The sequence below is a fragment of the Manis javanica genome, chromosome 6, assembly GCF_040802235.1.
Source record: "Manis javanica isolate MJ-LG chromosome 6, MJ_LKY, whole genome shotgun sequence".
Lineage (NCBI taxonomy): Eukaryota > Metazoa > Chordata > Mammalia > Pholidota > Manidae > Manis > Manis javanica.
This window is the reverse complement of record NC_133161.1, coordinates 139,326,302-139,339,520: the sequence shown is the minus strand read 5'-3', so window position 1 is coordinate 139,339,520 and position 13,219 is coordinate 139,326,302. Positions and strand designations below refer to the sequence as shown.

Genomic DNA, 13,219 nt, shown 5'->3' with positions numbered 1-13,219 from the left:
CTCAGCAGAGCTGACTCCCTCCAACCCCTGAGTCTCCCGTCCCCTGTGGAGGGGCTGGCAAGGGCCTCCAGGAGCCAACCTGGCCATCCCAGAGGAGGCACTGAGGTTGCCTGGCTCCTCCTTGGGGCTGACTTTATATCTGCTAATTTCACAATCTCCCTGCTAGTCTGACACCCACTCTAACCAGTAGCTCCTACAACAGACACGTTGTGCCTCTCCTTTAAAGTTGCCAGGCAGCAAGATCTTAGGATGCTGTGAAAGGCCCCCTCCTCCTGTGTGTACCCTGTGTAGCCCCCCACGACCCACAACACAGCATGCTCCCCATCCCTGAACACCAGGTTGCTGGCTACAGGCCTCACAACATGCTGGGAAGGTGGCTACAAACCCTTTCTCTAGGGTTTGGAACAGGGGGCCAGTGAACACCACACTCCAAAGCACATGAAGAATATTAATTAAATGAAGGTTTATTTCAAAATTAGTCTTAAGAGAGTAAGCTGTTTTTGAGGGCTGGAGCCAGACTACACAATGAGCAGTGAGCACGCCCACCTTCCTCCAACACAGGTGGAGAGGAGGCGCCGTCACCAGCCCTGCCCCTCGATCATGCATCCAACGGTTACTAGGACTAGAAGCCAACAGCAAAGGGTCCCGCGCGTTTGCTCAGGTTTAATCCAGGTTAAGCTATACATGTTTAAATACACATCGGAGGTTACGTGGTGTCATGCAGTCCCTGTGATGGACAGACTCGTGCTCAGTGACCTCCGCAGCGAGGCTGCTCCAGAGGGCAGGGTTAGGTAGGACAGAGCACTGAAAGAGAAGAGGAGAGGAGACAGGTCACAGCACGGTGCGGGCCAGCGCCTGCCAGCCCGGGAGTCCCAGCCTAGAGGCCGGCAGGCCTGCTTCTGCCCCCTTCCAGTCGGAGAATAATTGCAGCGAGATGTCTTCTTCCAGAAGGAGGAGGAAGACACCATGACAAATGGTAGTTTGGTATCATGATTAAGCTCACAGCCTCTGGTGCCCATCTGCCTGGGTTCAAACCCTGCATCTGGCCTTTGCTAATCCCATGACCTCAGGGAAATCACTTCACCTCTCTGGGCTTGTTTCTTCATGTATACAATAGACTGCCTCCGCCTACCCCATAGGCTTGTTCACAAGCAAATAGAAAGTGCTCAGTAAATGTTAACTAGTTTTATAAATTCACTGACATTTCAGTGGATCATGAGGGGTAAAGTCTAGCTCTCAGGCTCCCAGATCTACAGAACCCATATTATAAACCTCCTTCTAAAACCCCCTTTGAGAAATTTGCTGCTCTTTTAAACTCTTTGAGAGTCAGATGTTCGTCCCAATGTTGAGCCTAAATTCCTGCTGCAGAAATTTCAGATGAATCTCTCTGCTCCTTATGGAAACAAACAGCTCAGAGGTTCTTAGCTGAGACCCATAAGCCTTCTGAAACTGTACCCAAAGCTACCTGTGCAACTGGAGCAAAACCTAATGAAACAAAGGATCTAGAATGGCCCATCAGTGGATATTGTCTGGACTGAGTGTTGGTGTCCCCCCAAATTCATATGTTGAAGCCCTAACCCCTAGGCAGCCTCTAAGGAAGTAAAGTTACATTAAGTCATAAGGCTGGGACTCTGATCTGACAGCATTAGTATTCTCATAAGCAGAGAAACTAGAAAGCTCTCACGCACTCTCACCTCGCACACCCAGAAGAAAGGCCCTGTAAGGACACTGCAAGAAGGTGCCTGTTTACAAGCCAAGAGGAGAGCCCTCACTAGAAGCCCAATTTGCCCACACCTTGATCTAGACTTCTAGCCTCCAGAACTGTGAGAAAAGAAATTTATGTTGTTGAAGCTGCCCAGTGGTATTTTGTTTTAGCAGTCTGAGCAGACTAATACAGATTATCACACAAAGAAAGACAACCAGATAATGTGCATCTCTTAATGGAAATTTACAACCACCAATAATGCAATGCTTATCGAAAATCTGGATGCTAATCTGCAAGCCTCTTAACTTCTTCCTGTATATAATTATCTCTGCCGACCTCGCAGGGGCAGTCCGAGGCAAATATAAAATGCTCAGTAAATGTTAACTAGTCAACAGGAAATACAAAAGATGGAAGAATATATTATATTAGACCATGGGGACAAAACTAGCCAGTAAAAAACAGAATGAAGAAATTCTATAGGGTAAACAAGCTGGTTTCTCCAAGAAATAAATTTCACGGAATGAGACAGAGGAAAGGGGAACCTATACCTATTAAGAGGCTTCAGAGATTTTTTATCCAACTGCAATGTATACACCATCATTGGACCCTGATACAAACAAATAAGGAAAAAAAATATGTATAGGGAAATCGGAACAGTGATTAGTCAATAAGATTAATACATTCTTTTATTTTTCTAGTTGTGATAATGATACTGTGGTTCTTTTTTTTTTAAGAGTCCTTATGTTTTAGAAATGTATACTGAAATATGGATGAAAAAAATGATTGGAATTTGTTTCAAAATAATATGGAGGGGAGAAGTTGGGTAGGGGTATAAAAGAAACAGTTCAGACCGTGAATTACTAATTGTTGAAGCAGGACGTTAAGTCCACGAGGGTTCATGGTACCAGGTACCAGTCACTGTACTTTTCATATATGTTACAAGTTTCCATAATAAAACATAAAACAGAACAAAAAATTATGAAAGCATGCAGCTAATCATGACTAGTTTGTCGCCTTCCAAGCAGCTGAAAACTATTAAATATATCCTAAAAAAACTGGCTTTGTTTTTCCCAAAGAAATAGCCCAAACTCCCCAGAACTCTGACAATAAATCTTTTGTTGCTGTGGCCGCTTCTTCACGTGGAGTCTGGTGACTCCGCAGTGTTGGAATCTCTTTCTCAGGCTTCCTAGCAACCTCCAAAGGCAAGGCCCCGTTACTGCCAGGCCCTCACAATTGTCCTCTTGAGCTGCCTGGCCCTGCCCCGCCTGGTCTGGCGCAGACGCTCTGGGCGGCTGCAGAGTGTGGGCCACACCTGCAGCAGGAGTCCTGGGGGAGGGGAGCTCTGGAGGATCCCCTGCACCAGCAGGCCTGGGGCTGCTCTTACCTTTTAAAATGTAGTCCGTTAGCAAAGTGGGCACCTTCTCATTATCCTCCTTCATGGCAAAGAGAACTGGGGAAGGAGAGAGAGGGAGGTGAACCAAGATGGCATCAGGGCATAAAGCTCACTTGGAGAGCCAAACAACCCGGCACCCCAAACTGGGTGAGAAATGGTTCAAGGAAACCAGACATTCCTGAGTGGTGAGCAAAATGTCTAGAAGCTTCTGTCAAGAGTCAGAACTCAGCATACTAATGGAAAAGAATACGGCAAAGGAGTCAGAATGGCCTATTGGTGACTTTTCTTTTCTCTTTCACTTCTTTTTTTCTCATCTATAATCTCTGCATCATCCCCTAAGTACATATCTTTAATAATCATAGAAATAATAAATGAGGCAATTTTAAAAAGAATCAGATTTCAGATGCAATCTAAATGGTTAAGGATAATAGTTGTTACCTTATTGAATCATGAATAAAACTGCCTTTAAAGACATTCTATTGATATAAACAGATATATTTGGAAAATTTTCTCACAACTTATTAATAATAAATGAACTTAAATTTGACAAATATTTATTTTCTATTTTCTGCCTGTACAGTGTTAGAATTTGTAAAAATGCAAACGAATCACAGACCCTCAAGGAGCTTATCGACTTCTTGTTGAAACAGTTCATGACATGAAGCAAAAAATAGAGAAGGTAGTAAGGTTAAAGTCTCTTTACAAAGTTTTTTCAATAGCTTTTTCTGTTATTGAACTAGATAGCACCTAGTCATATCCATAATTCACATTGTGAAAGTTTTGTAGAAAATTCTAAAAGAAAGTCACTGGATTTTGTTTGTAATATCAAAAAATGAGGGAGGGGTAGTCCAATAACAGATTGCTTCATCAATAGATTCCTTAAATAAACTAGGGTGCAAATTATCCCATGAAGTCTTTATAGCCTTATGAAAAATGAGAGAGACTTAAATGTACAAGACATGCTCATCAGTGAAAAAAGGAGGCTGCAGAACATTATTTATTAACTTTTAAATGAATAAGCAAATGCTAGTATTCACAGAAAAATCTGGAAGAATGTGCATGAAACTGTTAAAAGTGGTTATCTGAGTGAAACCACAGGGGATGTTCCTTTCTACACCGTATTTCTACAGTGTCTGGAATTTTTCAATGAGGATGGATTACTTTATACAAGCAGAGAAAACAAGAAAGGTCCGCTGGCACTGATAGAGTCAGGAGACAATGAGTGATAGATCACCAGTCGGTTTCCATGTCTTTGCTCTCCATTGATTTCCTTGCCTAGTTCCAAGTCAGAGTCATGCAACTTGATTCCAAAGATCAAGAGTGGGTGAAGAAAAGTGGCTGACAGTGGCATGAGTCAGTGGCCTGAAAAAGCCTGAATCTGAGGCCCTCCAGTTGTTGTTTTCTTGTTTTATTTCTTCTGTGTGTTTAGACATTAAGCTGGAAATACTTTGCAACAGAACATGGGCACACTAAATGCCACACTAAGAAGACAGCCATAAAAATGCAATGACTGTGTTCAGTCAGTATGTACCTAAGTTGATCTCCAAAGTCCAAAATTTATAGGATTTGTCCAGTCCCAAGAGCTGGTCTTTGGCCTATGACCTTGACTCGGGAGTCAGGTAAAGAGGAGATGGTGCTCAAAACTTCATACCAGGATTTGCCAAAAAAGAGAACTTTCCTAACCCATGGGAGAATTAGTATTCAGGAAAGATAGCAGTTTTTTCTTTTAAAGGGAATAAAATATTGGGAGGTGGTAGACCCGCGTGATAGAAGAGAGAGCCATAAAAAGAATGTTAACCAAATGTTAACTGATAGGACTAAAATCATGATACACGATTTTACAGCCAGTATAATCCCAGCTATAGAGAAAAGACATAAAATATTATGGCTGAAAAACATCAAAATAATACCCACAGTGGAGGAGACAATGAATTATTTATTTTCCTTTGTCCGCTTTCCTATATTTCTGAAGTATTCTAAGTGATGGATATGCTCTATACTTTTTTAAATGAACTTGAAAAATATAAACAAACCTCCTGTTTCTTAATTAAAATGAAAGGGTTTCACACTGAATGCCTGAATAGGTATCTGTAATAAATTCACAGGTCTTGCTTTTTTTTTTAAGACCATGATAGAGTACTTTACATATATCAACCTTCGTAATTTGTCCAAATTATTTTCCAAATGCTTACTACCTGTGAAAACACAAACACCTATAAATGTCAGTCCATTTCTACCCATTCCCTTTTTATAAATCTTAGTGCATACTTATGCAAAGAAAGGAGTATAAAATGAGTCAAGAGAAAGCCAATGTACTTTGCATTTAAAATTCTAGATTCTCAAGGACACAGTAACTATCGAGGTAGACAGGATTTCTGTTTTACCAGAACTTCCTGCTTTAGTTCTCCAACTGATACAAATGAAGACGTTTGGTCGCCTTGAGCACAGGAGCCCAGCAGGTATGTGTCATCCTCATCTCAACAGATGAAGACCCTCTTCCCATCCCCTGGGGTAGCAAACAGCCCTGCAGCTGGCCCAGTCCCCCAGAGGCCGCACTGCCACGAGCTGGGCAGCCTGGTTACTCGTCACTCAATGCAGTGCACGGTTGCCAGGGAGATGGACATTCCTATGATTCACTGCGCCTGTCACCACATCTCAGCCTAGGATTTTTCTCTTCCTAACAGAATCAAACTGACACTGACAGCTAACACCATGTTCCCCCAGCCCTCTGGGGGCTGTAGCATTTGATGTATATGGAGAGATTTTTGCCTACAAAAGGCTCTTTATCATCAAACACTGTTTTCTCCAATAGCTCAGAATGTTCATTAATATTTGACAATAGAGCCCAAGTGGAGGAGAGGAGGCAGTCATTTACTGGAAGGAAAACCAGACTCTATTCTTTCCATGAGCCTTACCCCACCCAAGAAACCTTGCTTCTTTTTAAAAATACACCAGCCCCATAGACCAAATTCCCTGCTTCAGGGCCACAAGTTTGGACACGGCAACCTCAAGTAGCTGAGGAGGGAAGGGGCGAGGCAGAGAATGCAGAACCTTGAGACCTGCTGGGAGAAGCCCAAAAAACTCTGCACACAAGTACTGCCCCCCACCCACCCCCTGGCCTCCTCCACGAGCTCATTTTTTCTGGCAAGCCACTTCCATTTACAGGACCCAGGGAAAAGACAAGACAGCTCAGCTATCATTGCCGAGGACTTTAACTCTACCCCGCAGCGGGGTAGTGATGCAATGCTCTACAGCACATGCTGACCTCCCTAAAGCTGTTCTAGGGAAACCTCGGGTCTGAGGCACCAGGGGTGCAATCACAGGAAGGGAGGGGAGAACAGGAGCAGCTCGCTGAGAATGATTGGAACTCACTGTTTGTCAGCATCTGGAGATCTTCCACGGATGGAGGCGAGGCTTTCTTCTCATAGGGGATGACTGTGTTCAGATACTACGAGACAGACACAGCATGCAGTGCTTGAGACATAAGCACGGTCCCTCGGGAGGTGAAATACAGGTGACGATTTGCATGGAGATTGTGCTTTCCTCTAAGAAACGCACTCAGTCGGATTTGACATCCTCGAGACACCCACGAGAATTGGCACACCACTGTTCCGGGACCGTTTCCCATGTTTGGGGAATGTCTCTTTAAAAGTAAGACTTTACCGTAGTAGGCTGGAAAAATTTCCCCCCCACTCCAACTAATACATTCTTACGACACTAGAAACTTGTATTTAGGAATCCTGATGAGCTTTCTCTCCTTCAGGCTGAGAGCAGAGAACATTTTAAGGCGGGGGGATGAATGATATTTTCTTATCCTTTGCAGAGCAATTTGAGAACAAATGGTTTCTCTTTCGTCAAAAATGACAGGTGAGAGAACCTCAACCCGCCCCGGTCTTGGATGTTGGATTTGCTCCCTCTGCTGGATACGAGGTGTTCCTACAACAAAATCATCCCAGGGCCCAGCGGGTTAGCCAAATGGTACCAGAGAGACCTTGAAGGTTCTAAGGGAGCCTGGGGAGAGTGAGAATAGCTCCAGAACACAAGCCAAAGGCTTCCTTTTTAGACTTGATTCTGCTACGAGCAGTGTGGCCTCGGGAAAACGCCTAATCTCTCTGGGCCTTGCTTCTCACCATCGTGAAATGAGGGGACTGGGACAGAAGTTCCTAAAACCTCGTCCTGTGCTGCAGTTCTAGAATTCTATCGCTTAGCATTCAGCCACAGGTATGCCGAAAACATAGACATCATTTATGTGCACTTACTCCACAGTCTCAGACCTGTCTATTTACACAGATGCCCTCTCTGTTAGATGATGCCCTTCGGGAGGGCAGGGACCAAGACCTACTCTTCTTCGTACCCGAAGGCCTAGCAACAGAGCTTAGCAGGCACTCAATTAAAGTTCCGAACACTGTCTTAATGGCCAGGAAAGCGAGCTACTTCTCCAGCAAGTAACTGACGAAATGCAGGCAACTAGGAGACACGGCAGCGTGGGCTACAATCAGAGCAGGGCCGCTGAAGAGGTAGCCTCAGGTGGGCCTGGCTCGGCCGGGGATCTGATGTAGAACATTAGTTCTCCTCTTGGATGGGATCGACATGGATCCCCCTTTTAATGCCTTTTGTTCTTAAAACAGCTTTATTTGTAAGTCTGTAAGCAGCACAGAGTTTTAAGTGCTTTCCCTGTTCCTAGAATGTGGGCGCTCAAAAAACTGTCCAAAAGACACTTTCTATTTCTCCTTCAGAGAGGAAGAAAATGTTAGGACTCCCCTCCCCTCCCCTCCCCCCTTGCCCAAGAGCTGGGACGATTCTAGGGTACCAGCATTCCCCTGTTCTGTTGGGGAAGCCAAGCCACAAGAGTCTAGGAGGGAAGCTGGGAGCAGAGGAACTGCTGGTACCTGTTTGTCAGCCCCTGAAGAGCCAAAGGTCTGGCGAATGCCGCTCTGCAGAATGTTGGAGATGCCTTCCATGCTGAAGCGCTGCAGGACAAGACAGACCAAATCAGGAAGGGCGAATGCTTCCTGCTCTATGGCCACCACCCCAGGGACTTCTGTGTCCTCCTGAAACTACCCAGACCCATCAGCTACCACACTGTCCCAGGCAACTGCCCCAGGGCTCTGTGATGAGAAAGTAAATGTAAGACCCAGACCCAAATTTAAGCCCAAGCTTTGCACACATAAACAGCAGAGCATCAAAGACTCTTATCTTGGTACATCTCTCAGGACAGCAAGACCCCCCTGCACTCCCGGATGTCCTCATTTCAGCCTCCACTGTATAAACAGAAAAATAAATCGGTGCATTAAACTTGGGCCAATGACTATGAAAGGACCTTTGGGAAGAAAACAAAATGTCCAGACATTGGGAGGGGCAAATGTAAAGCGACTGGGAGGCTCTTTCCAAAATGCACAAGCCTCGGCCCAATTCCCCAAGTCTGGGATAGAACCCAGGCAAAGGTATTTTGAAACAGCTCCTTAGAAGATTCTGCTGAGCTTTCCTGATTAAGAACCAGTGGTTTGAAGAATCCTGTCAGGATAACAATAAAGCATCATAATTTTCCATCTTGAAGCACCTTGCTAACATCCTAAAGAGATCAGTCACACAAGCTGTGCCGCAGCAGGAGTTCTGCCCTGCAGTCAGTCCCAGGGCACAGCTCTGCCCAATACTAAACGCCTTCACCCCACTTTCTAAGGTCTTGCCTAAGAGAACACGTGCCATTTTCAATTACTTTCTAAGGTTTACATCCTGTCTCCCCGAGTAAGGCCAAGGTCCTCTGGGGCACAGAGGAGACAGAAGTTATTTTCTTCAGCTTTCTGGCCCCACTGTCTGCCCAAGTGTCCTGCTCACGGTCTGTTAGTGAGTCCCCTGCAGGCTTGGAACGGGGCCCTGGAAGGCAGGGTGGGAGGGGGGATACACCCTGTCTTCTGACTGGGTTGCTCACATACCTTGAGAGGCATCTGGTTTCCCTTCTCTATTCGGCTGCTCTGCAGGCTCAGCCCTTTCTCTTTCCTCCTCTTTTTCATCAGTTCTCGCTGCTCCTTCTGCTTGTTCTGCACCTCAATAAGCACCGTAATGAAGGAATTCTTCACCTCCTTTTCAAATTCCAGCTCGTCCCGGCGGGCCAGCTGTTGCACCAGCTCCTCCGAGAAGTCTCGGATGGCGGCCTCCACCTGGTCCAGCAGCTCCGTCAGCTCAGACCCAGACATGTGCCTCAGCCCTGCAGGGGAGACCATCCCACAGGTGACCCCTGCGGGCCAGGCCAGAACTTGCTGGAGGGGCCCCTGGGGCCGCTGCCACTTGAGATGGGACTGCCTTCCAGAGGAGACCCTTTGCAACTCCTTAAAGGGCCAGGGAAGACCTCAGCAATTCAGGACCATGCCGGCATCGACTATAAAACTGGCAACGTGGATTGGAAGAGAACAGGAATGAGAATATCACTCCCGGGGAAAGAAGAGGAGGAAGAAACAGCCCCCAAGGAAGACTGTGGCCTCTGTTCACTAAAATGTGCCTGGACAGACACACGGATTTGGTCCCTCGGCTGTCTTCCTATTAGCCCTCTGTCTCTATTATGGTCCTCGTGTGAAATGGTCCAGAATCGGGGTGGAGGGCCTTAAGGTTTTTGGCATGTGTGCTGAAGAGCAATAGAGAGGTATTCACTCCCAAGAATTGATCAACACACAGCAGACAGCAAGGTAACAGAGCTCTCTGAGGCCCTCTTGACACCCGTGGCCCTGTGTGGCAGTGCACGTATTCAAAAAACATGGGAAGCATGCAAATGGCTAGTGACATGGGCTGGAAATGAGCCTGGCTAGTCAAGACATAATAGTCTGCCACTGCGGAGAAAAGGAAAGGGTCCTGAGATAAAGGGATACAGGTAACTTTACTTTAAATGTTTGTGGCCTAAGCCTCCTCCACTTAAAATAGGATTTGAGGGGCCTTTCTAATGATCTCTTGCTTTCACCTCAGAATCCACTTTCCTTATAGTTTCTGCTGTGCCTGGGTATTTGCTGACTGGCTTTGACTTTCCTCTTTATTTTGTTCTTTGGGGCTGTGTTCCTCCTTCTGTATTTGCCATTTCAGTCTGCATGTCAGCTGTTTTCATGCATCTTTTGCTGAGCACGTCGATGTTTGGGACCTTTGTGTGGCTGAGAACGGCCTGACGGGGCAGCTGTGAATGGGAAAGCGCAGCCCAGTCGGTCCCAGCACCCCGAGCTGCCTCCCTCTGAGGCCATCACCCTGCTTCTGCTCTTCAGGGCCACAGAGTTTCACTTTCAGGACACAGTTCTTCAGCTCGTGCCTTCGCTTTTACCGCCATTCCAACCTGTGTTTGGGCCTTTATACCCTGAGCAGCCCCCCTTTCTCTCTCCGTTCTTAGGAGGCCCTGTCGGCAGACACATGGGTCCGCTCCGTCTCCCGTCATCCTGACAGGTTGATGGATTCCATACCCAGTTTTGCCGCTGCTGCATTACATCTCCTCATTTCACGCTTCATCCACCTCTTTCTTTGCAGGATCATAATTACTACAAAGCCGTGTCAGAGAGTTAATACGACACACAGAGGAGGACTGTACACACTGGAGTCAGCCTGCCTGGCTCCACCCCTTACACCGTGAATGTGGCGTAAGGGCAAATACAAATTGAAAATAAGAGGTTTGATTCTCCCTGTTGAACATCAGGGAAGAGACTTTTCCTTTTCCTCTTTTTTTTTTTTTTTTGTCAGAATTTCTTTTTCTTTTAGAATTCCTTTCTCTGTCCTTTTGAAATGTATGCCAATCATTTTAATGGCTAAATAAGCCTCTTGCCAGTCGCAGGACTCAGGAGCCACTGCTTTGAAAAGTAATCATCAGCGAAGATAACAGTGGCCTGACTTGTCACCTGAACCCCAACTGCAAAACCTACTTAATGGAATGGGGTGAATCCACTTAGCTGTAGACAGGAAGGAAGAATTCTTTCTGGTTCTGCCATCCCTTTAGTGAGTTGCCTGTGATAAACATTCTGGCTTAATGTTTATTCAATAATAAAACTGTTTTCTCCCTTCTCTACTTCTGTGGAGAGGTTTTCTGGGTATAGGGAGGAGATTTTGGTTTTGATTATGGTTTTCCTACACTGTTCTTGAACAAGTCACTTAACCTTATGGAATACTCAACTAGCTCCATCCTAATGGGGTCAGTGTGGGGAGGAAACGAGAATATTCAGAGAAAGTCTTAGAATGGGGTCTGGCTCATAGAAAGAGCTCCAAAAATGCCAGCTATTATTGTTACTTTTTGAGGGTTTTTTTTCCCCACTGATTTTATGGCAGCATCCTTTTGAAGAGTGGGTTCAGCTTTCTACTTAATCTGCTTGACTCTTGCTTTTGCTTAGTTTTACCATTTCAATTTTGCTCAACTGCCTCTTATCCCCCCAAAATGCTAACCTCTCTCCTGATGCCCAGTAAGAAAGTTGTTGCCAACTCCCTCCCTAGATTTGCAAGGTTCAATTAGCTACATGGGAAGCATGTACCTGGCACAGAGTATTGTTCATCCTCCGCAAGCCCGTCCCCCAAGGGCCCTCACCTTCGTAGGACCAGTTGTTGTTGAAGGTCTGGGTCAAAGCCCGCATCTCCTGCAGGAGGACCGAGTCTGCCTGGGAGGAGGTTTCTCCCCCGTCCTCCTCTTCCAGAGCGTCCTCTTCCTCCTCAGGGTCTGGGGAGTTCTGCATCATTTCTTCAATCTCCTCGATTACCTGAAGAAGGTACACAAGAGAGTGCTAACTCTGTTCCCTGCTAGAGGGACATACTGGCTTGAATTTTGATCAGTTAAGGATGTTTCTAATTTGTGGTCTGTAAAATTCCTAAAGCAATCTTGTTACTTAATAAATACTGAATAATAATAAAAATAGATCTGACCAAAAAGGCTTACATACCCTCTGCCTTTAATGTAAAGCACTCTTTCATGTAAACCTCTTCCAAGAACACCATTTAGATGAGTGCTTTATTGGAAATAAACTACTCTTTCAGGAAGCGAAGCAGAGCTGCCTGGAAGGGAACATTTACTTCAATTTGCTGAGCACTTTATTTCTAAGTGGGAAAATCCTTTATCCACCGACTTTAACAGAAAACCCAGCCCATTCATTGTCACGATGCTTATGACTAGAGAAAACAAAGTGTTCCTAGGACAACTCAAAATGAGGAGGCATTTTTATATAGAGAAAAACAGCTTCTTCTCCAGCACTCACCAAGACAGCAACAAAGCTGCCTGGCCACAAGTGAAAATAAAGAAAATGATAAAAAGGATAGGTAGCGTGTTGCAGAGCAAATGACAGATAAGAACCCAGCTCTACTCGCCCTCTTGAGGGGGTAAAGCTCTTAGAGGAGGGGGTAAAATGGGACAACTGCCAAAAGGAAGAAGTCTGAACTGTTTTGTACCCTGTTTATTTTACACGTAAAGAAAATGCAATGAGGAAAGACTACTTCTGAAAGGAGTCCGTAGACAAGTTTGGTCACAAAAGCATTTTACATTTACACATTGATCCGTTCTTGATTCTGTGATGGACTCAGGCTCCCAGGCCAGTGGACTGTGGTCTTTGAAATGGGTTTGTCATGTTAGGCTGGACCAAAGATAAAGACAGAGGCCCCTACTTTAGAATAATTCCTATTTTAGTCCCAAGACTTTTCAACTCCACTCACAAATTTAGGGGATACTGAGTCCCTGACTACTGAAAGCCACTTACAGAATGCAGTCAAAGGACAACCCCCACTTTAGAATTGTTTGACTGAGTTTCTCTTTCTCTCAGAGTAGTTGGCACTGAATTTGTGTCATTGAATTATATTTCCCCTAAAATTCACAAGAATCACTGGTAGCCCCTATTCTTTTTTATCTGGTTCCCTTCAATTTCTGGATCCCCACCTGTCTATATCCCACCTCTTTATCATAAAGTTTTGAATGAGTTCCTTGTACTGAAGGCACTTTCTGGTATCAAATGCTCCTGATGGAACTTTTTCAGAACTAATTTGAAAAAACTTGTATGGTCCCTGCTCAACACGAGCACCCATAAATATCTGTTGACGAAAAGATTGAATAAGGAATCCAGAGACCCAAGATGATTCTCCCTAGGTAATAAAGTATTAAAACCAAAATATAATTCAATCAAATGTCA

The 13,219-nt window shown here is 45.1% G+C and overlaps 1 protein-coding gene across 2 annotated transcripts in view; it reads right to left on the bottom strand.

Moving 5' to 3' along the window:
• Positions 1 to 448: 448 nt before the first annotated feature.
• Positions 449 to 13,219, bottom strand: part of FEZ1 (fasciculation and elongation protein zeta 1) — a 38,662-nt gene continuing 25,891 nt past the window's right edge. For both annotated transcript variants that reach the window (XM_073239545.1, XM_073239546.1), the window contains exons 5-10: positions 11,638 to 11,806; positions 9,032 to 9,303; positions 7,988 to 8,068; positions 6,471 to 6,546; positions 3,090 to 3,155; positions 449 to 804 (exon numbers count right to left, since the gene is read on the bottom strand). In XM_073239545.1, coding sequence (XP_073095646.1) covers positions 788 to 804; positions 3,090 to 3,155; positions 6,471 to 6,546; positions 7,988 to 8,068; positions 9,032 to 9,303; positions 11,638 to 11,806 — 681 coding nt within the window. In that variant the 3' untranslated portion in view covers positions 449 to 787. The remainder of the gene's footprint in view (positions 805 to 3,089; positions 3,156 to 6,470; positions 6,547 to 7,987; positions 8,069 to 9,031; positions 9,304 to 11,637; positions 11,807 to 13,219) is intronic.